Source organism: Giraffa tippelskirchi, chromosome 4 (genome assembly GCF_054371585.1).
Source record: "Giraffa tippelskirchi isolate mGirTip1 chromosome 4, T2T-mGirTip1v1.2.pri, whole genome shotgun sequence".
NCBI lineage: Eukaryota > Metazoa > Chordata > Mammalia > Artiodactyla > Giraffidae > Giraffa > Giraffa tippelskirchi.
In genome coordinates, this window is record NC_137278.1 from 196,560,618 (window position 1) to 196,585,814 (window position 25,197).

Here is a 25,197-nt window from a genome sequence, read left to right on the forward strand (position 1 = left end):
GGGGTCCCGCCACTGCCCGCAGCCCTGGGTGGGGATGGAGGCCAGCCCGGGGGGACCGGGGCGAGCGCGGGCCGGGGGACCGGACTGTGGAGACCTGGCGGGGGAGGGGCTAGGCAGGTGCTGGGAGGGAACCGGCTTCATTGGTGACCCGGCTCGAGTCCTGCCCCCACCCTACCCGGTTTTCCCCGCAAACTCAGGCTCCAAGAGGCCGCTGGTATGGCCCGGGGAGGAGGACGCGTGTGTCACCCAGTGTATCTGTAAGGGCTGCTCCCAGGATGAAGGCTCACGCGGGTGTGTGCTGGATGGAGGCTGCTGGAGTGAGGGGCGGTGGCCATGCTGGGGCTGCTCGTGGGATGGGGGGGGGACAGGGGGATGGAAAGATGCACCTCCCCCCAATACACTGCTGCCTCCTCCTGGAACACAAACTCACACTTGTGTGGGGGACACACACAGTTCTCACGCACACATCTCAGTTTCTCACGTGGCGCGCACACACGGCCCCTGCAGTCTCTCCCCTTCGGTGGAACACACACGCGCACGCACACTCAGGGCCCTTTGGAGTGGGGAGATGGCTAACTACCTCCAGAGGATTTTTCCTTCCCCAGGGAAACCTGGCAACCTGTCCTCTGGGTCTGACCCACAGATCAGAAGATTCCAGATTCCCAGGAAAGAGTTCATCTCTGCCTCCCCCTCAAAGATTCCATCCCTAGATCGGGAAGATCCCCTGGAGGAGGGCATGGCAACCTACTCCAGGAAAGTGCCTGGAGTATCCCATGGAGAGAGGAGCCTGGCGGGCTACAGTCCACGGGGTCGCAAAGAGTAGGACACAACTGAAGAGACTTGGCAAGCAATATCTCCCCACCTTTCTCTCTCTCTCTCTCTCTCTCACACACACACACACACACACAAATGAAGAGCATCTTCCTTAAAGTAAGTTTGTTGTATTTTTCTCTCAGCTCAGGGAGGCAGGGGTGGGGACAGGTCAGGAATACAAGCAAGCCATGGGGACCCCTGGCGACAGCTGGGTGTTCTTCCTGAAAGAGGCAAATTGGAAGGAAAAGAAGGGAAAAGGGTAGGGATTGCAGGAGGTGATGAGAAAGGGAAGGGAGGAGAGTGGGGCAGAGGAAGCTGGGGATCCTGAGAGAAATGGATCGAGAAGAGGAAGAAGCAAATTTGTAACCCCAAGATTTTCTTGTATCCTGAGTCATTTGGGAGAAGGAAGAAGGGGGTGCAGGGTGGGGAGACTGAGGCCCAGGGGTATCACCCTTCATAGGAGGTGCCCTCAGAGGGTTCAGTTTCCAGCCAGCTCCCCACCCCTCCCCCGGGCAAAACTCACCTTCCAGAAGGTTCTAGAGTGTGAGTGGTGGTCACTGGACACTCTCTCCCACAGGGCCTGTGCCCTGATTAGAAGAACTGCAGGTTTTGTTCCCTGGTAACAGGATTCTGCAGCCAGCAGGGGACAAAGGAGGGATTCTAGGCAGGGAGGCCCTCCTGCCTGATCCTGAACTCTCTGAGGCAAACTCCCTGCCAGGAAGGGCTCCCATGGAGGGACAAGGGACATACCGGGCATGTATGACCAGCCAGCTGCAGAGACCTGCATGGTATTTGTCCCTCTGTTCAAGACATAGCAGTGGAACTAGCAGTCAAGAGACCTGGGCTAGTCCACATACTAGCTGTGTGAACCTAAGCAATCATGTACCTCTCTGCCTTCTGTTTCTGGTCTATAAACTGGAGGTGCTAGTCTCGGTCCTGTCACTACCAGCCTTGCAGGATTTTTGTGAGGCTGAAATACACACTGTTAGTCAGTCAGTCGTGTCCGACTCTTTGCAACCCTGTGGACAGTAGCCTGCCAGGCTCCTCTGTCCATGGGATTCTCCAAGCAAGAATACTGGAGTGAGTTGCCATTTTCTTCTCCAGGGGATCTTCCCAACCCAGGGATCAACCCCGGGTCTCCTGCACTGGCAAGCAGATTCTTTAGTGTCTGAGCCACCAGGGAAGCCCATAGACAAACAAAGGAACTGGTTTGTAAACAGAGCCGTTCTGCTGGGGCGATAAGGAATCATGTCTGTGCACAAGTGTGCCCAGGGTGCCTGTTTGTGTCCAGATCAGGATGTGAGTCTGTGGTTCTGCCAAGGCAGAGTGAGATGCAGGCAGAATGAAATGCTGCTGGCAGGCAGTCAGGAGGAACCTTTGGATCTGAATCTGTCCTTGACTAGCTGTGTGATCCTGGGCTAGTCCCCGCCCTCTCTGGTCCCAGGATCCTCTCCCCCTACAACGACAGTCTTGGGCTTCTTGCTGCAGACACCCAGCCTCACCCTCCAGGCCAGGCAGGGCTGGTCCCTCATGCTGCCCGGGATCCGAGCCAGTGGTGAGGGAGAGAGTTGAGAGAGAAGTCATCAGAGAAGGGTTAGGGTTGGAGTAGAAAGAAAGTGGGGAAGAGGAGGAGAGCATCTGGAAGAGCAGACCCAAGGCACCCTTGACCAGGAGGGCAGGAGGTGGCCAGAGGCCCCGGCTACATTCATCTGGTCCCCAGACCCAGGGGCCTGATAGGAGATGTGGCAGGGCTGGGGTTGGGGGGCAGTGGAGCCAGGTGGGGAGGTTGCAGGTGAGAAACTCCTCCTGGTCAGGGCCTCAGGTGAGACTGTAGGTCTTCTGGAGCCGGCTGGAGGGACGAAGAATAAGAGGAACAAGTCTGTGCCTCACAGACCTTTGGTTTCCAGGCCCTCTGCGGTTCCCAGAGCCTACTTTTCTCTTCCAGCTCAGGACTGGCTTCCAGCCACACCCCAGGCTCCCTGCCCCTCACCTTGGTCCTCCCTCCTCCTGCCTGCTTCCTACCTCCTGGGCCATCTCCACCCGCTTCTCTCCTCTGCACCGCCTCCCTCTAGCCTGCCTCCCTGTAGCCTGTGTCTCCTCCCCTCCTCCCTCCTCCACCCTCCCCTCCCTCTTTGCCCCCCTCCCAGTTCCTTACTGGGGGCACTGGCAGGTCTTCTTCTCACTAAGGAGCCTCTTGATTTGAGACATCCGTTCTGCCTGGCGCTGACCAGGGAGAAGAAGGCGAGTCATGAGGGCCCTGGGCCTCTGAAAGGGAGCCGCCCCTTGGAACAGAGGCGCAGGGGTGGGGTGGGGAAGCTGGGAGGGGAGAGGCCGGGGCTGTGGCCGAGGAGGCCATCTGTCCCAGAATTGACTCTGCGCCTTCCCTTCTCTCCCTCCTCATGGGATCTGGGACGGGGCCCAGCCAGCAGTGAGGGAGTGAGCAGTGGGCAGAGGGAGCCAGAGGAAAACCAGGTCACAGACACAGGACACCCTCGTGGCCGGACCGGCCTCAGGGTCTTGAGTGTCCCATGGGGGCGTGAGGACATCTGGGAGGGCTCACTCACCCTGCGGCGCCAGCATTTAACACAGAAGATGCAGGAGCCAATGAGAAGCAATAGACCTATGATTCCCCCCAACACCATGAGCAGGAGCTTTGGCCAGGCCTGGGTGAGCTCTGGAGGCAAGACTGCAAGACAGAGAGAGGCGTGTTCAGCTCCTTGCCCACCATCAGGGCAAGGGGCACACAAGGTGGCCCAGAAGAGAGGGTCTCACTGCCCAGCCACACTTGGGCTGGTCCTTGGGCTGGGAGAGGCGGGCAGGATGCATGGGCCCCTCAGGGGCCACCAGGACTGGAAGGGAAAGGCTGGGGAAAGACTTTTTGTTGTTGTTGTTGTTTAACATTTTACTTTTTGGTGTTTAAAAATAAAATTAAAAAAAGACAATGTTGTGACAGTTTCAGGTGAAGAGGGAAGGAACTCAGCTATAGATTTACATGTATCCATTCTACCCCAAAGCTCCCTTGGGGAAGGGGTTTTAAGGTTGGACACCACTCTGCTTTCTGGGAAGCTAGACCAACAGTCCCCACCCTTGCTGTCCACACGAATGTCTGTATGTTTGTGTGTGCATGTATGTCTGGGTCTGAAGAGGAGCCAGGGAGGGGGGATCTTGGTCAGATGAGCTCCATTCCTGAGTGGTAGACATTAAGGAAGTGGGAACTTGTAGGACTATAAGAGCCCAGGGCCACGCCCCATTTCACTTTATCACCCCTGTGTCCTCCGGGCCCCTTACCTACCACCCTACCCATCTCAGAGCAGTTGGGAGGCTGGGTGGACTCCACCAGCCCTGGGAGGGTCCCCCAGCTGAGGAGGCAGGGGCTCAGGGTTAGGCCATGGGATGTGGACCCTGACTCACCCTCGATCTTGGATTCCAGCAGGACTTTGCCCTTGTCACTCAGCAGACACTGCCACATCCCAGCCTCAGGCTCCAGCGCTGTCACCGACTTCGACTGATTTGAGCGCGTCACACTCTGGTTCCCCATCTTCAAGGTCAGGGTCAGCCTTGGCGAGCTGGGTCCCAGCACCTCACAGGTCAGACTGTTTGGGGACTTAGTCACTGCAGAGGGACAATAGCCTGAGACCGGGATCCTGGACCTCCAGGAATTCCACAGAACAATGACGATGATGCTTTACATCAGCACCACTCTGCTAGCCTCTCAGAGCACATTCTCATACAGTTATAATGGAGGAAACACCACTTTTGAGGTCCAACAACCTTAGATTTAAACCCTAGCCCTGCTGCTTACGATCTGTGAGTCTCTGAACAAGTTACTTACCAACCTGAAGGGAAGTGTTAATCGCTCAGTGGTGAACGACTTTTTGTGATCCCATGGACTGTAGCCCACTAGGCTCCTCTGTCCATGGGATTCTCCAGACAAGAATTCTGGAGTGGGTTGCCATTCCCTTCTCCAGGGAATCTTCCCCACCCAGGATCAAACCCAGGTCTCCTGCATTGCGCGCAGATTCTCTACCACCTGGGCCACCAGGGAGAGCCCCACACAATAGTTCAATGGAAAGATACTCGTAGAGCACTTGAATGGGGCCTGGCTTGTAGGAAACATCCTATCTAAGCCATTATTATTGGTGAAGTTGTTATGATAATTAAGGAGATAAGGAGGGGAAGAACTCAATATGACACCTGATATTGTCACCATCACCGTCATATTGTTATCTTCCCCAGGACAAAAATGACCCACAGAAGGGAGGGGTTTAGTTAGGGTCTGAGAGGGTCCCAGCAGAGGTAGAACTAGAGCCTGGTTCTCAGTGAGGCCCTTGGGAATTCTAGTGGAGCCCACCCTAGGCCGGCTCTTGGATGTCAGGGAGGGACAGAGGATTCCAACCTCAGTTCAAAACCAACCCCCAGGGACTTCAGAATCTGCCTCCCAATGCAAGGGACGCAGGTTGGATCCCTGGTCAGGGAACTAAGATCCCACATGCAGCAGAGCAACTAAACCCTTCAAGTTGCAACAACTGACTTGCAATGCTCTAGAGCTCATGCTCTAGAGAAGTCCTTGTGCCTCATTTAGAAAAACCCTGCATGTCACAATGAAGACCCAGCACAACCACATTTTTTTTTTTTAAATTCCCCAAACCAGAGGGCCCTTGATGGGCTCCATCAGGCATCCAGGGCCTAAGCACCCTCTTGAAGGGTCTGTCGTGACTTGGAGGGGCCCTGAGCCAGGTCCCTTGGCCCCTGACCCCGCCCTGGCCATCTCAGCCTAGCTCCTCACCTCTCATCACCACGAGGCTCACTTCCTGACGCAACTTCCCCTTGGTGAGATCCAGGGTCAGGATTCCAGAACCAGCGTACTGAGGCAAAGTCCGCAGCAGAGTGAGACGCAGCGGTAGCCTCTCCCCTACGAGGAGCTTGAGGTCCTTGTGAGTCTTGTGCACCTTCACATCTCTGTTCATCAAGGTGAAGGTGACCCAGGGTTGGGAGGAAGAATCCCCGTTCACCTGCTGCCAACTGAGCTCCCCGCTCAGATTTTCATCCTCGAAGGTGAGTGGGAAGGAAAACTCCGCCTGCTCCCCCTCCTTCACATAGACTGTTTCAGGGGCCTTCTGGAAGGCTGGAGGGGGAGGGAGAGAACCTGGGTCCATACAGGGCGAGGCAGGCGCAGGAAAGGGGGCCAGGTGAGTCCAAACACTTAGGCTGCCACTCGAGCCCTTCAATTCTCTTCTACATCTCCTCTCCTCTCTCTGCTCTGCACTCCAGGTAGGTGCCACAGCAGCTCCCCCTCCCCGGAGAAGCCCTCCTAGAACAGCTCAGCCACAGGGGTCCTCTCCCTCCTCAGGATCCCGGAGCACAGAGGGCATCGGGCCTGTACCACATGGGTACAACATTCGTCACCCTTCTCAAGGTAAGCGCAGACACTGGCTGACTACGTGCCAGGCACTGTTATAAGGGCACGTCATACATTACTTGTCCGCATGACACGACAAGGTAGGTTAGATCATTCCCATTTTGCAGATGCAGAAACCAAGGCACAGAGTTTCAGTGACCTGCCCAGGGCCACACAGTCAAGTCAGAGCCAGGATTTCAGACAGAGTCCATAAACTTCATCACCATGCTACCCTCCTGTGTGTCACGCAAGTCACCCAGAGGACAGGGTCTGGGGTAGCACCTGCCCTCTGGGCTCTTTTTTTTTCCCTCCCAGTGCCTACTCAGGACTCTGAACCTGCAACATCAAGTTTCATCAGGGCTGGCTTGTTGCTGTGAGCATCTCTGAGTTAGTGGACTTGCAACTTGGTGGGAGGGGGAAGCTGAGGCAACCAAGAAGACAGATGCCCTTGACAGCCCTCCTTTGGGGCTTCCTCCTGGGTCTCTGGGGTCCCTGACATCCTTACACCCCCTGTCCCTTCCTCCTTCCATGTCCACTCCCCCAAGGAGTGGCTTGTGAGGAAGAGAGGGCCAGCATGTCCCTTAGGGCAGACTTCTGCTCCAGGGGATCCTGGCTTCAGCCTCCCTTTCCCCCCACACCAGACCCCCCCAGAGCAGAGCAGTGAGGGCAGAGGAAGGTCTGGCAGGCAGGCGGTGCCTGCAGGGGAGGGGAGAGCCCGTCTTACCCAGCACCAGGATGGGTATTTTGATCTCCAGTGTCTGCTGGCTCTGGTAGATATTGCACATCCAGGTACCACTGTCCTGCAGCCCCACCTGGGGTAGTGACAGGCTCTTGAGGTCTCCCTTCCTATTATTCCCTGGACCCTTCCATTGCACTGAAGGGTTGCTCCCAGGGGGACTCTCCAAAGTCATGGTCAGGCTCTGTCCCAGCAGAACACGGGTGTCCGAGATGCCAGTCACTGTAAGGGGAGCAGGCAAACTGTGTCACACACACACACACACACACACACACCATCTCCCCAAGAAGAAGAGAAGAAGCCAGGAAGCCTAGGGTATTGCTCTGTTGTCCATTTGTTGTTTCAGTCGCTAAGCTGTGTCCGACTCTTTGTGACCCCATGGACTGTATGTAGCCCACCAGGCTTCTCTGTCCATGGGATTTCCCAGGCAAGAACACTAGAGGGGGCTGCCATTTCCTTCTCCAGGGGATCTTCCCGATCCAGGGATCAAACCTGCGTCTCCTGCATTGGCAGGCGGATTCTTTACCACTGAGCCATCTGAGAATCTGCAGTTACCCTTGTTCCAACATCTCCCTTCTGTCCACCTCCATCCCAAGGCAGGGTTTCCTCTCCCCTCCTGCTCTCCTCTCTTCCTTGTCTCCCTCACTCCCTCTGTCTCCTGCCTTTCTGCCCCTGCACCTCCCGCTCACCCCCAGGTCTCTGTCTCTGCTTGCCTGACCCAAGGCCTGAGGAGGCACTGAGAAGACACAGTGGCCTGTCTGATCTGTCTTCAGACTGTTGAAATGCCAGCAGCTCAGGCCCTAGTTTGGGTGCAGGGATATGAGTCAAGGAGGAAGGGAAGTTGGCTGGAGGTCCCAGGCTGCCCCACTCACGTCTGAACACCTGCAGTTCCACCTCGAGCTTCTTGTTGTCCACTTCACAGGTATAAGTCCCCGAGTCAGTTACTTGGAGATCCTTGATGATCAGAGGAAAAGATCCTTGGTCCCACAGGTTTTTTTTGGAGTCCGCTCGAAGGCTCAGTTTGCTGTTACCTGGGAGCAGATCCCGTATGGAGGAGGTTGGGGTACCCTGGAGACAGCGCATCTCTGGCGAGGATGGTGCCCACGACACTTCTGATTTGAGTTGCTGATCTCCGATAGAATCTGCCCTCATCCTAATCTAAGAACCCCAGACTAGCGAGAAGGTCCAAACACATTCCTTTACCTGGCCAGGACAGCATCTCACTAACCCCAAATAAAATCATAACCTCCCTTAGAGAGCACCAGCCTCTATATGTGTGTACGCTAAGTCAATTCAGTCATGTTTGACTCTTTGAGACTCCATGGACTGTAGCCCACCAGGCTCCTCTGTCCACGGGATTCTCCAGGCAAGAATACTGGAGTGGGTTGCCGTGCCCTCCTCCAGGGGATCTTCCCTACCCAGGGATCTAACCCATGTCTCCTGAGTCTCCTGCATTGGCAGGTGGATTCTTTACCACTGAGCCACCTGGGAAGCTCCACCAGCTCCTACAGGCCAACACTTTACACACATCATCTCAGGTAATCGTCACAAGTCTGAGAAATAGGTACCATTTTGCTTATCTTACAGATAAGCAAACAGAGGCTCAGAGAAATTAAGTAGTTGTCCAAACTCTTGCTTACACATTATCGGCAGGAACATAAACACAATGCAATTTCTTTGGAAAGTAATTTGTTTTGTTCTTATTTTTTAAGATTTTATTGAAGTACAGTTGATTTAAAAATGCTGTGTTAATTTCTCCTGTACAGCAAAGTGATTCAGCTATACACATACATATAGCCACTCTTTTTAAAAATTCTTTTTCCATACAGATTGTTACAGAGTATTGAGTAGAGTTCCCTGTGCTATGCTGTAGGTCCTTCTTAGCTATCTGTTTTATATATAGTAGTGTGTATATGTCAATCCCAATCTCACAATTTATCCATTCCCCTGGAAGGTAATTTATAATACTTCCAGAATTACGAATGCACATACAGAACGAAATGTCCACCATGAAAGAAGAGGTCAAATCAGTTAGACTCACCCTTTCGGTGGAATGCTATAAGAGAAGAATGAGGAGGCTGTTTATATTCTGAGATGGAATAATATCTAAGAAACACTGTTAACTGAATAAAGCAAGATATTTTCAAAGCTACCACTGTTTGAAAAGGAGGGGGAATGTTATTTATCATCTACCTACCTATATTTCTATCTGTCTATCCATCTATCTTGCAAACGAACAAATATTTCTAGAGGTGAACACAAGGAAATGGTCGCCTCGGTTGTCCCTGGGGAGAGGAAGTGAACCCCATGAGACAGGTGTGGGAGAGCTTTTCATTTCATGCCTTTTTCTACCATTCAAATTTTGACTCCAGTAAGTGGTAGAGCCAGGGTTAAAATTCAGTCTGTTGCAGGACTTCCCTGGTGGTCCAGTGGCTAAGACTCTGAGCTCCCAATGCAGGAAGTTCAATCCCTGGGCAGGGAACTAGATCCAACATGCCACAGCTAAGACCCAGCACAGACAAGTAAATAAAAATCAATATTAAAAAAAAAAAAAACTTCCACTGCATCCCCTGTCTGCTCAGCAGATAACTCCCAGCCCCAACCTCTCGCCTTCCTCCTGGGCCCACGTTTCCAGTGGCCCAAGGAATGACTTCATCTGGATGTCCTGCCGTCACCCCAAAACTCAACTGGTTACAAATGAAATCTAACACCCTTTCCCTAAAATAACTTGTCCTCCTTGCTTCCCTGTTAAAAGCTCTTCTGGATCTCATCAAGACCCCCTTGTCCTGACTGTTCTATACTTTGTAAAAGCGATTCTACTTTGTGAAATTTCTAAGAGTGTGAGAGAGTCTGAGATCAATTCTTGGAGGAGACCAGTACAGAACAAAGCCTTAAAAGAAGGGTAGGCAGGGGACTTCCCTGGTGATCTGGTGGCTAAGACTCCACACTCCCAGTGCTGGGGGCCTGGGTTCGATCCCTGGTTGGGGAACTAGGTCCCACATGACACAACTAAGAGTTCACATGCCTCAACTAAAGTAAGATTCTGCCTGCCTCAACTCCAAATCCCGCAGGCCAGACAGAGACTGAAGATCCTGCATGCCACAGCTAAGACTCGGCACAGCCAAATAAATAAATATTTTTCTCTTAAAAAAAAAGTAAGCTAGAGGAAAGTGTTGCAGCAAGAATGTCTAGGAAGGGGGTAAAGTTCCAGGAAAGTCATACAGGCAGCCACCTCAAAGCAGTGAGGAGAATACCTGGGTGTGAGGTGTCCTGCTGGGGAGCTGCGGGAAGCCATACTGAGGGAATGAACGTCTGGCAGAGGCTCTTCCAGGCTTAGCCTAGTGGAATAGGGAGTGACTGGCACTGTGTTGGGAATCATCGCTGCTGTAGGAGGAAGAGAAGCAAAGTAGGAGAGACCAGTAGCAAAGGGAATTGCCAGGAAGCTCCCACTGTAACTCAGGGGAGGGATAGGTGGCCTTGGCTAATGATGGCGGTGTTCCCATGAGAACAAAGAAGGTGAAACGGAAGAACACTTCCAGAGGAAGGAATGGCCCTAGGCAGGGACTGAGGGGAAATCAGGGTTTGAAGTAGGGGGGTAAAAATCAACTCTGGTTCAGAAATTGGGAGTGGTCAGGAGAGTGATCCTGCTGTTGTCAGAGATCAGGAAGTTGGCAAGGGAAGCCATTCTGGAAGAAGTTCAGATCTTAGGAACAGAACAAACCATCGACACAAAAGAGGTGAGAATTTTTAGAAAAGAGCACATTGTTTCAAGCTCACAGGCGATCATAGAAATGCAAATTAAAACAACAATGATATGTTTTTCAATTATTAAAATTAGCAAAAAATAAAAGAGAGAAAGTTTTGAATATTAGTATTCAGTGCCAGCAAGGGCTCCAGTGAGAGACACACACAGTGACATTATTATCTAGACTTACTGTAAATGAATAGAACCTTTCTGGAAGCAATCTGGCTGTATACACCAACTAATTTTTTTTAAGCTCATATCCTTAATTTCATTTCTAGAACTTTATCCTTAATAAGTTTAAAATTCAAGCCAAAATGTGGGTACAAAAATAATAATTACAGTGTTCCTAATAGGGTGCAAAATTAGATGAAAAGATAATGGCTGCATAGTAGAGGATACTAACCTGATGGACTATTAGGTGAGCACTAAAAATTACATTTATAAATAATTTTCAATGAAATGGAAAACATTCATAATATACATTTTTATGTATGTTATGTTGTGTTAAGTATATGTGTTAAGTTTTATGTATTTTATGTTATGTTATGTATATTAGTTGTGTTAAGATCATCTTTACTTTTCCAGTTAGTTATTTGAACTACAAAAATTATACAGACTCACAGTCTCAACACCTCTCTTCTTCCTTGCCCACCCTCAATACTACAGTAAACAGCTTAGTGTGGATATCTTCATGCTTTTTTCTGTTTGTGTAGACATATATTTACGCACATTGAATTTTCCTTTTTTTTTTTAGTATTTATTTTTATTTAATATTATTTTGGCTACACTGGCTCTTAGTTGCCACATGGGGGATCTAGTTCCCTGACCAGGAATCAAACCCAGGCCCCTTGCATTGGGAACACTGAGTCTTAGCCATTGGACCACCAGGGAAGCCCCCACGTTGAATTTTTAAATTAAAATGGGACTCTATTATTGATACATACATAGCTTACTTTCCACTTAACAAAATGTGCTTGACATCCTTCTAAGTGTGTGTGTGTGTGGAGCTTCTTCATTCTGTTTGTTTTGTTTTGACATTATGAAAGCTAATCATTTTACTCTGATGATTCTTTAAACATTTTCTTCTGAGAAAATCATGCAACCGTAAGAAATAGTGCAGAAATATCTGGAATACCCTTGACCCAGCTCACCCCAAAGGTAACAGCTTGCAAAACTATAGTACAGTATCGCTGCCAGAATATTGGCATTGACACAATTCAAGATGCAGAACATTTCTAGCACTATAAAGATGTTACCCTTTTCTAGCCAAATCCTCTTCCCTCCCAGACCCCATCGCCCTGACTCCTGCCAATCACTAATCTGTTCTCCATTTCTGTAATTTGTCATTCTGAGAATGTTACATAAATGAAATTATATAGTGTGTTATTTTGTGGGATTGGCTTTTTATTCCCATACAGCATAATCCTCTGAAGAGTCATCTAGGTTGTGGTCTGAAACTATAGTTCATTCTTTTTACTGCTGAAAAATAGTCCATAGCACGTATACAACCATTCACCCATTAAAGGACATCTAGGTTATTTTTAGTTGTTGGCTACTACTAATAAAGCTGCTGTCAACAATTTTACACAGATTTCTGTGTGATCATAAGTCTTTCTTTCTCTGAGGGGTAAGTATCTAGGAGTACAACTGCTAGGTTGTTGCAAGTTTAGCTTGCTAAAGAAATTTCCAGGGCTTCCCTGGTAGCTCAGTGGTAAAGAATCTGCCTTCCAATGCAAGAGACACAGGTATGATCTCTGGTCCAGGAAGATCCCACATGCCACAGAGCAACTAAGCTCATGTGCCACAACTACTGAGCCTGTGCTCTAGAGCCCATGAGCCGCAACTAATGAAGCCCTCGCCTAGAGACTGTGCTCCACAACAAGAGAAGCCTGTGAAATGAGAAGCCCACATGTCTAAACTAGAGAGTAGCCCCCCACTCGCGACAACTAGAGAAAAGCCCAAGCGGCAACAATGACCTAGTACAGCCAAAAATAAATTAATTAATCAATGAATATAGTAAAGTTGCAGGATATAAAATTATCACACAGAAATCCCTTGCATTCCTATACAATAACAATGAGAAAACAGAAAGAGAAATTAAGGAAACAATTCCATTCACCATTGCAATGAAAAGAATAAAATACTCAGGAAAAATCTACCTAAAGAAACAAAAGACCTATCTATAGAAAACTATAAAACGCTGATGAAAGAAATCAAAGATGACACAAATAGATGGAGAAATATACCATGTTCATGGATCAGAAGAATCAATATAGTGCATATAAGTATACTACCCAAAGCAATCTATACATTCAATGCAATCCCTATCAAACTACCAATGGTATTTTTCAGAGAACTAGAACAAATAATTTCACAGTTTGTATGGAAATACAAAAAACCTCGAATAGCCAAAGCAATCTTGAGAAAGAAGAATGGAACTGGAGGAATCAACCTGCTTGACTTCAGGCTATACTACAAAGCAACAGTCATCAAAACAGTATGGTACTGGCACAAAGACAGAAATATAGATCAATGGAACAAAATAGAAAGCCCAGAGATAAATCCACGCACCTATGGACACCTTATCTTTGACAAAGGAGGCAAGAATACACAATGGAGAAATGACAATCTCTTTAATAAGTGTTGCTGGGAAAACTGGTCAACCACTTGTAAAAGAATGAAACTAGAACACTTTCTAATACCATACACAAAAATAAACTCAAAATGGATTAAATATCTAAATGTAAGACCAGAAACTATAAAACTCCTAGAGGAAAACATAGGCAAAACACTCCCTGACGTAAATCATAGCAGGATCCTCTATGACCCACCTCCCAGGGTAATGGAAATAAAAGCAAAAATGAACAAATGGGACCTAATTAAACTTAAAAGATTTTGCACAACAAAGGAAACTACAAGCAAGGTGAAAAGACAGCCTTCAGAGTAGGAGAAAATAATAGCAAATGAAGCAACTGATAAAGAACTAATCTCAAAAATACACAAGCAACTCCTGCAGCTCAATTCCAGAAAAATAAGCAACCCAATAAAAAAATGGGCCAAAGAACTAAACAGACATTTCTCCAAAGACATACAGATGGCTAACAAACACATGAAAAGATGCTCAGCATCACTCATTATCAGTTCAGTTCAGTTGCTCAGTCGTGTCCGACTCTTTGCGACGCCATGAATCGCAGCACGCCAGGCCTCCCTGTCCATCACCAACACCCGGAGTTTACCCAAACCCATGTCCATCGAGTTAGTGATGCCATCCAACCATCTCATCCTCTGTCATCCCCTTCTCCTCCTGCCCCCAATCCTTCCCAGCATTAGGGTCTTTTCCAATGAGTCAACTCTTTGCATGAAGTGGCCAAAGTATTGGAGTTTCAGCTTCAACATCAGTCCTTCCAATGAACACCCAGGACTGATCTTTGGGATGGACTGGTTGGATCTCCTTTCAGTCCAAGGGACTCTCAAGAGTCTTCTCCAACACCACAGTTCAAAAGCATCAACTCTTCGGCGCTCAGCTTTCTTCATCGTCCAACTCTCACATCCATACATGACCACTGGAAAAACCATAGCCTTGACTAGACGGACCTTTGTTGGCAAAGTAATGTCTCTGCTTTTAAATAAGCTATCTAGGTTGGTCATAACCTTCCTTCCAAGGAGCAAGCGTCTTTTAATTTCATGGCTGCAATCACCATCAGCAGTGATTTTGGAGCCCAAAAAAATAAAGTCTGACACTGTTTCCACTGTTTCCCTATCTATTTCCCATGAAGTGATGGGACCAGATGCCATGATCTTAGTTTTCTGAACGTTGAGCTTTAAGCCAACTTTTTCACTCTCCTCTTTCACTTTCATCAAGAAGCTCCTCAGTTCCTCTTCACTTTCTGCCATAAGGGTGGTGTCATCTGCATATCTGAGGTTATTGATATTTCTCCCAGAAATCTTGATTCCAGCTTGTGCTTCTTCCAGCCCAGCGTTTCTCATGATGTACTCTGCATATAAGTTAAATAAGCAGGGTGACAATATACAGCCTTGACATACTCCTTTTCCTATTTGGAACCAGTCTGTTGTTCCATGTCCAGTTCTAACTGTTGCTTCCTCACCTGCATACAGGTTTCTCAAGAGGCAGGTCAGGTGGTCTGGTATTCCCATCTCTTTCAGAAGTTTCCACAGTTTATTGAGATCCACACAGTCAAAGGCTTTGGCATAGTCAATAAAGCAGAAATAGATGTTTTTCTGGAACTCTCTTACTTTTTCGATGATCCAGCGGATGTTGGCAATTTGATCTCTGGTTCCTCTGCCTTTTCTAAAACCAGCTTGAGCATCTGGAAGTTCACGGTTCACGTACTGCTGAAGCCTGGCTTGGAGAATTTTGAGCATTATTTTGCTAGTATGTGAGATGAGTGCAATTGTGTGGTAGTTCGAGCATTCTTTGGCATTGCCTTTCTTTGGGATTGGAATGAAAGCTGACCTTTTCTAATCCTGTGGCCACTGCTGAGTTTTCCAGATTTGCTGGCATATCGAGTGCAGCACTTTCACAGCATCATCTTTGAGGATTTGAAATAGCTCAATTGGCATTCCACCACCTCTACTAGCTTTGTTCGTAGTGATGCTTTCTAAGGCCCACTTCACTTCACATTCCAGGATGTCTGGCTCTAGGTGAGTGATCACACCATCGTGATTATCTGGGTTGTGAAGATCTTTTTTGTACAGTTCTTCTGTGTATGCAAATCAAAACCACAATGAGGTACCATCTCATGCCAGTCAGAATGGCTGCTATCCAAAAGTCTACAAACAATAAATGCAGGAAAGGGTGAGGAGAAAAAAGAACCCTCTTACATTGTTGCTGGGAATGCAAACTAGTACAGCCACTAGGGAGAACAGTGTGGAGATTCCTTAAAAAAACTGGAAATAGAACTGCCACACGACCCAGCAATCCCACCGCTGGGCATACAACCGAGGAAACCAGAATTGAAAAAGACACGTGTACCCCGATGTTCATCGCAGCACTGTTTACAATAGCCAGGACATGGAAGCAACCTAGATGTCCATCGGCAGACGAATGGATAAGAAAGCTGTGGTACATATACACAATGGAATATTACTCAGCTATTAAAAAGAATGCATTTGAATCAGTTCTAATGGGGTGGATGAAACTGGAGCCTATTATACAGAGCGAAGTAAGTCAGAAAGAGAAACACCAATACAGTATATTAACGTATATATATGGAATTTAGAAAGATGGTAACGATGACCCTATATGCGAGACAGCAACAGAGACACAGATGTAAAGAACAGACTTTTGGACTCTGTGGGAGGAAGCAAGGGTGGGATGATCTGAGAGAATAGCACTGAAGCATGTGTATTATCATATGTGAAATAGATCTCCAGTCTAGGTTCGATGCATGAGACAGGGTGCTCAGGACAGGTGCACTGGGATGACCCTGAGGAATGGGATGGAGAGGGTCAGGATGGGGGAACACATGTACACCCATGGCTGATTCATGTGAATGTATGACAAAAACCACCACAATATTGTAAAGTAATTAGCTTCCAATTAAAATTTTAAAAAAAGCCATAAACTGTGTTCAGGGGCATCTTGATGTTTCCATGACATGAGCTCTGCATATAAAGGCTATTTCAAAGAGTTACTGTTTACTGCTCCAACTGGCACTAGGTGGACAGCTTTAGACCTAAACACTATGTGTATGTTGAAAAGAGAGAAGTAATTAAAGTAAGTAGAAATGTAGTCTTCTCTCAGCTTCTATGAGAGTACATCTCTTTACTCCTGCTCATGCAGGAAGGAAGTTTCTTTTCTTAATTGAAGTATAGTTGTTTACAACGTTTCGTTAATTTCTGTTGTGCAATAAAGTGAATCAGTTATACATGTATATACATACATTCTTTTTAAGTATTCTTTTCCATCATGGTTTATCAGAGCATATTGAATAAAGTTCCCTGTGCTATACAGTAAAAAAATAAAAAGCTAGGAAAAAAACATTCTGTTGCTCTTAATGGAAGTAAACAAAGTATCATCATTGGTCTGTAACAACAATATTCATGAAATCATGGGTTTCAAATGATAGCTATTTGTCTAATATCCATTACAATAAGACCATTGATATTAGAATAATGATACTATAATAGACCACCAGAAGCCATTCCCTAGCCCACCAGTAGCTGGCAGAGGGCAGTTCCGGACTTGGGGAGTCCCTCTGGTTGACGGCAGAACCCTCCAGAACCTCAGAGTTTACTATGAGCTGGGCCCTGCCACAGAGGCGTTCATCCCCAGGGCTCTCTTCTCTAAACAGGGAGCAGGGCCCACCTACCTTTGTGCAAGAAGGAGCCATGATTCCCCATAATCTTGGACTGGTAAGAATCTCTCCAGCTGAAGGGCATGTTCTTCTTCTGGGAAGCCTGGCAGGGCAGCTCTGCCTGGTCTTCTGCCTTACCCAGCACCACTGTTTTTCCCTGAGTGCCAGCTGGGAGCATCACTAGGTGGAAAAACAGGGGGGTCAGGCCTTGAGGCTGTGGTTGCCCCATCCCCCACCTGGCATTTCCCCAACCAGCCCCTCCTCCCAAACCACCTGCACCCTGACCCCAAGTCTGAGCACTCACCCAGTTGCAGCACCAAGAACAGGTGCTTAAGAGAGGTCCCCGGGCCCATTGTGGCTTTGCTGAGGCAGGCAGGGACCTGAGCCTTCCCCCGAAGAAAGGGCAGGGCCTGGGGGAGACAACAATCAGCAGTTGGCAGGCGTTCACCTGGCTGGGTCCCCTTCATGACTGAGACAGCCAGGCGGGAACCTAGACGTGCAGGCCTCTGAACAAGACACCCACGGGTTACGTGCCATGCATACTGTGCCCGGACCAGGGGTGGGTTTTTTGCCAGGGGGAATCAGAAAAGGATTCTCAAAAGACTTCCCTCATGATCCAGTGGTTAAGAATCCACCTGCCAAGGCAAGGGACATGGGTTCAATCCCTGGTCCAGGAAGATTCTACATGCCATGAAGCAACTAAGCCCTGGCACCACAATTATTAAGCCTGTGCTCTAGAGCCTGGGAGCTGCAACCACTGAGCCCATGTGCTATAGCTACTGAAGCTCACATGCCCTACAGCCCGTGCTCCACAACAAGAAAAGCCACCAGAATGAGAAACCCTCACACCGCAGCTAGAGGGTAGCCCCCACTCATTGCAACTAAAGTCTGTGCACAACAATGAAGACCCAGCACAGCCAAAAATTAATTAATCAATCAATGAATTACAAAATAAAATGAGTCAACAGCCTTTGGTGTGAATTAAAGTTTTTTAAAAAGAAGAAAAGAATTCTCAGAGAAGGTGGCAAATTGGTAGGAACTGGGACTAGGGAGTCAGGCCAGGTCATGAAGGCCCCAGAGTGCCATGAAACTGGGCACTTGAGGGAGCTTTACTTAGAGAAGGACAGGAGTAGACTTACAGGATGGATCCCTCCAGCTGCTGAGCAGAAGAGGACCTGGAGGAGGTCAAGCATGGGAGGCAGGATTGCAAGAATCCTGGTGAGAGAAGATGAGGCCTGAACTCAGAGACAGACTTAAGGGAGGAGTTCTGAAAGAAAACCCCCAGGACCTGGGGTCTGATTCAGCATGAGGGATGTGGTCAGGGAAAGGGCAGAGGGTGATTCCCTAGAAGGCCTCTGAGTGGGACAAGCAAATAGGTGATGCTCTGGAGTTTCTGTGGGCTTGGAAGACAGACAGGGCCGTAGGGGAGGGGGTCAGGGAAGGGCTCTGCGTGGACCTGGAGGAATGGGCGGCACTGGGTTGGAGCAGTGATTCTCCACGTGTGATCAGCTGAGAACTTGTGAGACACGCAAACTCTGGGGCCCACCCCAGACCTCCGGGATCAGGAGCTGGGGTTGGGTGCAGCCGTCTGCGTTCACAACCCTCTGGGGGACTGGTGCACTCTCAAGTCTGACAATCCCGAGCCAGCTGGAAAGGAAAGGGGAGGGCATCCCACCACAGTCTGCAGAGTGGGGGCGGAGCGGGGCATGTGGCTGTGGAGGGAAGTCTTGGCGGGTGGAGCCTGATCTGGAATCTTGCTGGGCAGGCCAGAGAGTTAGGGCTTGGCTCTGCAGGGCGCTGGGAGCCGCTACTCATTTTGGAGTAGAGATGTGACGAGGTCTTTGAGAGTTTTAGGAAGCTCAATCAGATGGTAAGGGGACCACATGACATAGAGGAAGTAGAGCCAAAAGGAAGGCCACCAGACAGTGCCTCGCAGGCAGGCAGGACCAGGCTCAAGTGTCTTTGAGGGGGTGGTGGAGGGTTGGACTGGAAGTCTGGGAGACTAGCAGAGGCAAACTATTACATACAGGTTGGATAAACAACAAGGTGTTACTGTATAGCACAGGAAACTATATTCAGTATCCTGTAATAAATCATAATGGAAAAGAATATGAAAAAGAGTATAGTATATATAACTGAATCACTTTGCTGTACACCAGGAACTAATACAACATTGTAAATCAACTGTACTTCAATTGTTTTTTAAAAGTATCCAGATCTACTTTTCTCCCCCCACCCCCACCCCAGCCTGGTCTGGGAACCAGACTTGAAAGAGACATGTGTACCCCAATGTTCATCACAGCACTGTTTATAATAGCCAGGACATGGAAGCAGCCTAGATGCTCATCAGCAGATGAATGGATAAGGAAGCTGTGGTACATATACACGATGGAATATTACTCAGCCATTAAAAAGAATACGTTAGAATCAGTTCTAATGAGGTGGATGAAACTGGAGCCTATTATACAGAGTGAAGTAAGCCAGAAAGAAAAACACCAATACAGGATACTAACACATAGATATGGTATTTAGTCAATCGGTAAAGATAACCCTGTATGCGAGACATCAAAAGAGACACAGATAAATAGAACAGTATTATGGACTCTATGGGAGAGGGAGAGGGCAGGATGATATGGGAGAATGGTATGCAAGCATGTAAATTATCATATGTGAAACGAATCGCCAGTCCAGGTTCAATGCATGATACAGGATGCTCGGGGCTGGTGCACCGGGATGACTCAGAGGGATGGGATCGGGAGGGAGGTGGAAGAGGGGTTCTGGAAGTGGAAAACATGTACACCCATGGTGGATTAATGTCAATGTATGGCAAAACAAATACAATATTGTAAAGTTAAAAAATAGAAAATAAACTAATTTTTTTTAAAAATTGTTTTTTAAAAGTATCCAGACCTACTTTTCTCCCCCCACCCCCACCCCAGCCTGGTCTTTCTCTTGGCTGGGGACCACCTTTCAGTGAGCTGTCTGCTCTGAACTCCCAGTCTCCCACTCTGAACTTGACCCCCTTATGGGCACATCCCACCTTCTACCATAGTTTCAGTTCCCGCCTTTCCTCCACCAACAGTCAATCTTAAGGGAGATCAACCCTGAATATTCATTGGAAGGACTGATGTTGAAGCTGAAGCTCCAATACTTTGGCCATCTGATGCGAACCGTTGGAAAAGAACCTGATGCTGGGAAAGATTGAGGGCAGGAGGAGAAGAGGGCATAAGAGGATGAGATGGGTGGATGGCATCATCAATGTAATGGACATGAACTTGGGCAAACTCCAGGAGGTGGTGAGGGACAGGGAAACCTGGCGTGCTGCAGTCCAAGGGGTCACAAAGAGTTGGACACAACTGGGCAACTGAACAATAACAACTCTCCTCTCACCAACATGATCTCTAGGCCGGAGATGATGGTCCAGCCAGCAAGGCCACCTCTGGCCCCATTTGGAGCACAGAGAAAGGTCTTGGGATGTGTTTGGTTAACTTAAACCAAATTGAACTGGACAGAGAGGGGAAATCACTGATTACTTTTTTCTGGACTCAACATGGTAATTCTGTTACTAAAAAGTGTCTGTACACACCCAAACCTGGCCTGGATGAAGCCAAGTCGTCCCCATCCACACGGCCTACTCTTGCGTCCATCCTCTCAGACATTCTCTTTTCTTTCTTCTTTCCTTTTAAAATTAATTTATTTTTAATTGGAGGATAATAGCTTTACAATGTTGTGTTGGTTTCTGCCATACATCAACACGAATCAGCCATAGGTATACATATGTCCCCTTCCTCTTGAACCTCCCTCCCACTTCCCCCACCTTCTTTCTTTTATTTTTTAAATTTTTTGACCACAACATGAAGCCTGTAGGACCTTATTTCCCAGTCAGAGATCAAACCTGTGCCTCCTGCATTGGAAGCACAGAGTCTTAATCACTTGACCACCAGAGAAGCCCACACCCTCGACCCCCAGGCATTCTCCGTGATCTCTGCCCTGCTCTTCACAAGAAGGCTGACCACTGCACACCTTATACACTGTGTCACCCAGGCTCCCTTGCCCTTCAGCTCCTGGTTGGGGTTGGCCAATGAGAAGCACCCCCAAGAGATGAGAGGGCCAGGGACAGAGGTTGGGGTGTTTTATCCTTGTTCTCTCCTGGCTCAGGGCATATTTTCTGGCATCAGCTGTATTCCCTCCCTTGCCCTTTCCTTCCCATGGTGACCACAGCTCCTGCTGTGGCCTCCTAATAGCAACTCAAGCCCCCACTGGGTTCCAGAAACACCAGGTTGGCCCTTTCCCCTTCAGGACTCCGCCCACTGCTTTGGCATTTGGTACCTCAACATGTCTTTCTGCAGGTGGTCTTGAACTATCTGAGATGGATTCCGTTTCCTGTTGGCCACTGATCCATGATAAGGACGCAGCACTTGAATGCGTGCTGAGGGCTTGACCCTCCTAGTGAGGTTTGTGCAGGGGAGGCCTCCTCTTCAAGAAGTGTTGAGGCACCGGATGCCAAAGCAGCGGGCAGAGTCCTGAAGGGGAAAGGGCCAACCTGATGTTGCTTCATCTGCCTGAAAGAGGAACTACTCAGGGCCTAATGCCTGGTAGGTACTTGATCGATTTTTTTTAAAACAAGGTAAATAGGAAGATGAGTGGTCAAGAAGGAGGTTTGGGGGGCTTCCCTGGTGGTCCAGTTGTTAAAAATCTGCCTTGCAATGCAAAGGGCACAGTTCGGTCTCTGGTCTGGAAAGATTCCATGTGCCACGGAGCAACTAAGCCTGTGCGCAACAACTTCTGAGCCTATGTCTAGAGCCCAAGCTCTGCAACAAGAGAAGCCATCGCAGTAAGAAACCCACGCACCGCAACTAGAGAGTAGTCCCCGCTCATCACAGCTAGAGAAAGCCTGCATGTGGCAACAAAGACCCACCACAGCCAAAAAATAAAATAAATCAATCAATCTTTAAAAAAAAAAAAAAAAGAAGAAGGAAGAGGAGGAAGTTTCCAGGAAAGGAAGAGGGAGGCTTAGTCATGGGTGAAATTGTTTACTAGTTGGCCTTGGACCACAAGGCACACAGCAGGAGGCTGAGGTGAGAGAGTAGGGCGGGGCACTCTTACATCTGAAAGTAAGTCCCACTGTCCGCTCATCCTAGACTCACCGTGTCCTGGGTGAGCAGAGTGAGGGAGTCTCCATGTGAGATGCCTTTCCCTGAGGTTCAGAGTTAGCTTACACATCTGAGCAAGACTAGGGACATTCTTGTCCCTCCCCAAGTGTGGCCAAATTTTCCTCCCCACTCCGTGATCCTGGCCTCAGTGCAAGGCCCACTTCCCACACCCAGTTCCCTGTGTTGCCCCAACCCACCACCCCAGGGTTCAACTTGGTCGGTGGAGGAGGTTCTGGGTTTCCAGCTGCTGTTTGCTTTGATGCCTGGGGCTTCCGCTGCCGCCCCAGAGATCTGGCCTTTGATCCCCACATCCTCAGCCTCCCCAGAAGCGCTCTGCCCCGGTACAGTAGCATCCTGTACAGTGTACACCGCAGGGTCCTGAGGCCGGCAGGAGGGCCCACTGGTCCCCGCGGCCTTGGCTCCTCTCTCTCTCCCTGTTTCTCTGCTCACATCTGTGCTTCCCCTCACCTCTACCTTCAGCTGCCTGTGTCTGTCTCTCCAGCTCTGCTAGGAGGCAATTCTGGCTCTCCTGGCTCGCCTGCAGGGCCCCTTGCTTCTTCTCCCTCAGAATCCCTTCTCTCTCCAGCAGCCACTAAGCTCCAGTCCCTCCTGGCCTGGAAACCAGCATCCTGGCCTCTGGGTGGAGGGTTGCAGCCTCCCACAAGCTTCAGTGTGAAGGGAGCCTGAAGACTACAGCCTGGGGCCCAGGATAGATGCCAAGGAGATGGCTGAGGGGTGGACAAAGGAAAAAGGACAGATTCTTCAGAGGAACACACAGAAGATCCAAGGGAGGATGTTGGGAGGATGGGAGGAAAAGAGAAAGGCAGGGAGGGACTCAGATTAGCTCATTAAAGCAGCAGCTACATTTACACAATTCACGATCACACACAGTGCCCGGGGTAGCACAAACGAGGTAGAGCAAAGGGAAGAAGATTCTGAGACACAAGACAAAGGCCTGGAGCAGGACATGGAAAGACAGGCAAGGAGAAGCCAAGGGGGCAACGCACTGCTTGCCCTCGGGGCCCCAGCCGCCCCCCACCCCGGGCAGGGCTGAGAAGCGAGGCTCGGGGCTGGGGGAAGAGGGCACAGCCCCACCGCAGTGACGGTCTGTGGTCCCGCAGGCACTTTTATCTCCTCCACACGGCCCCCATCAGCCCCCTCCAGCCCGCCGCGGATGTGCCCCCTACTGCACGCGCCCCATCTGCTGCGAAATTAACTTCCTAGAGACATGGTCCCTCGAAGGGACCCTTGTGGTTCGGTGGCTGCAAACCTCCACCATCCTCTCCTTTGCCTCCACCGCCCACATGGGGGGAACGGAGCGCCCCCTCTCCTTCCACGATCCCCGGAGAGGTGCAGAGCCGACTTCAGCCAAGGATTCCACAAACCCCAGCCCCTTGCCTGCCTCCTCCACACACCCACCCTCATCAAAGGCATTTCATTCAACCAAGACTCACTGAGGCTCTAAAGCGGCCAGGCCCTTGTCTACCCAGTTCCTTGATGCCATCGCCAGGGCCAGGATCAGGGCCCAAGGGCTATGGGGCTTCTGCCCAGAACCGGTTGATGCGAGGGAGTCTTATCTCAGGTGGGCCTCTTCTGCCTGAGGGCCCCCACACTGAAGGAGGGAGACATCCCACGGTTCTCTGGGAAACCCTTCTTCTGAGGTGAGGAGGGCGGCCATTTTGTTCCAGCCCAGACTCTACACAGCGCAAGAAATCGTCAAACACGCAGTGTGGTGACCTCCCCGGCATCACGCTCTACCCTCGGCCCTGCACCCCGAAAAGCCCATCCCGAACATTCAGCAAGAGCTGTCCCACCCAGAGCGCAGTGTTTGAGTGAGTGACAACGGGGCCTTTCTGTTCTGAGGGATCTGGCTGTAGGGAGGAGGCCCCCATCCACACACACACAGAATCCAGCCAGGATGGGAGGACAGTGGACACCCTGGGGAACAGGGCTGGAGGCCAAGGAGGCCTCAGGAGGAGAGGGCTGAGGACCGGGAGGTGGGAGGCTGGGGTCCTTTGGAGCGTTCTGCTTGAGAGGTATCACCTCCTATGTAACCCCCACACGCACCCCACCAAGCCCAGGGATGGTCTGCAAGTCCTTCTCTAACCCACCCACCAGCCTCCTTTTCTAGAGCAACCGAGACACGTAACACTGATTTCTTAGAACCAATTTTTCTAATGACGTGGTGGCCTAAAAATACGTATCTCTCCCTTTTACCGCATGTCATACCCAGGAGCTTGGTTTCACCCCTTTCTCGGAATTTTAGCTTTCAATCATCTCATTAATCATTTTAAAGCTAAAGTGGAAGTATCTTTAGATATACTGTTCAAAAATCCTAAAAAGGCACGAAAAGCAAACAAAAGTGTAGAAACAAACATAAACTGAGAGTCGAAGGAGCCTGCATCAGTCATACGGCTTATGAAATGCTGCAAATATGATTTCTGGTGTGAGTTTTTGGTGAGCGAGTCATTGGGAAAATTAATATGAGGGGAGAAATGTCTCTAGACCAGATTCTACTTCTCTTTTTCTTGCTTTTATATTGTTTTCTCTTTTCCTTTCTTTTTCCTAGGCCTCCTCCCTCTTTAATATTTGTGGATTGTTTTCATGTCTCTGCCATTTCTTCTTTCCTCTTTTTTTCCTGGTTTTCCCCTCTCCCTGTCTTTATCTCCTCTACTCCCCATGACCAGTGGCCTTTTTCAGCCTGGGGCCCTCAGGCGCCCATTTCTTCTCTGATCTCCAAGTCCGAGTAAACACCCTTCCACCCCAGGAACTGAGCTGTGTGCAGTGGGGCTGTGAAGAGAAACGTGGCAGCGTCCCTTGGCTTCTGCAAGCTCACATTTTCAAGGGGAGAGTGCGGCTCGGGAAATGCCAGAGAAGGTGGCTGGAGCTCTGGGCAAGACCTGTAATGCCAACACATCTCCTGCCTCGCTCCCCTCCCCTCCCCGACCCTCAGAAAGGAACGAAGCCTGGTCTGTCCCTCTTACCTCCCGGCCTGGGTCTCTCTTCCCTTCTGCTTCTTGCACAGGTGTGTCTCT

The 25,197-nt window shown here is 49.3% G+C and overlaps 1 protein-coding gene and 1 long non-coding RNA gene across 4 annotated transcripts; one reads left to right on the forward strand and one right to left on the reverse strand.

Moving 5' to 3' along the window:
• Positions 1-921: 921 nt before the first annotated feature.
• On the reverse strand, positions 922-25,197 carry CD4 (CD4 molecule). 3 transcript variants are annotated; one of them, XR_014081650.1, is made up of 11 exons: positions 25,147-25,197; positions 17,314-17,419; positions 17,025-17,189; positions 7,820-7,978; positions 6,936-7,169; positions 5,600-5,938; positions 4,225-4,425; positions 3,378-3,499; positions 2,969-3,036; positions 1,595-2,662; positions 922-1,443 (listed from the first exon to the last, which is right to left on the reverse strand). XR_014081650.1 is itself a non-coding variant. In XM_081588110.1 (10 exons), exons 2-10 carry the CDS (start codon positions 17,360-17,362, stop codon positions 2,632-2,634), a joined length of 1,368 nt encoding a protein of 455 aa, XP_081444236.1. In that variant the 5' UTR covers positions 17,363-17,419; positions 25,147-25,197; the 3' UTR covers positions 922-2,631. The 3 variants fall into 3 exon arrangements, 2 of the variants coding, with proteins under 2 accessions (XP_081444236.1, XP_081444237.1); XM_081588110.1 differs by having other exon boundaries at positions 922-2,662; XM_081588111.1 differs by lacking the exon at positions 3,378-3,499 and having other exon boundaries at positions 922-2,662.
• LOC145544818 (uncharacterized) lies at positions 6,085-8,216 on the forward strand. Its single transcript, XR_014081651.1, has 2 exons — positions 6,085-6,229; positions 6,340-8,216. It is a non-coding gene; the product is annotated as an uncharacterized LOC145544818 (long non-coding RNA).

What these genes read in the sequence shown, in the direction of transcription:
- CD4 (XM_081588110.1), bottom strand. Translation starts at nt 17,362, where the DNA reads ATGGGCCCGGGGACCTCTCTTAAGCACCTGTTCTTGGTGCTGCAACTG. An exon ending in AATACCCATCCTGGTGCTGG is followed by an intron (nt 5,939 to 6,935) that starts GTAAGACGGGCT and finishes CTCCCCCTCCAG; the next exon opens with CCTTCCAGAAGGCCCCTGAA. An exon ending in TTAAATGCTGGCGCCGCAGG is followed by an intron (nt 3,037 to 3,377) that starts GTGAGTGAGCCC and finishes CTCCCTGGTCAG; the next exon opens with CGCCAGGCAGAACGGATGTC.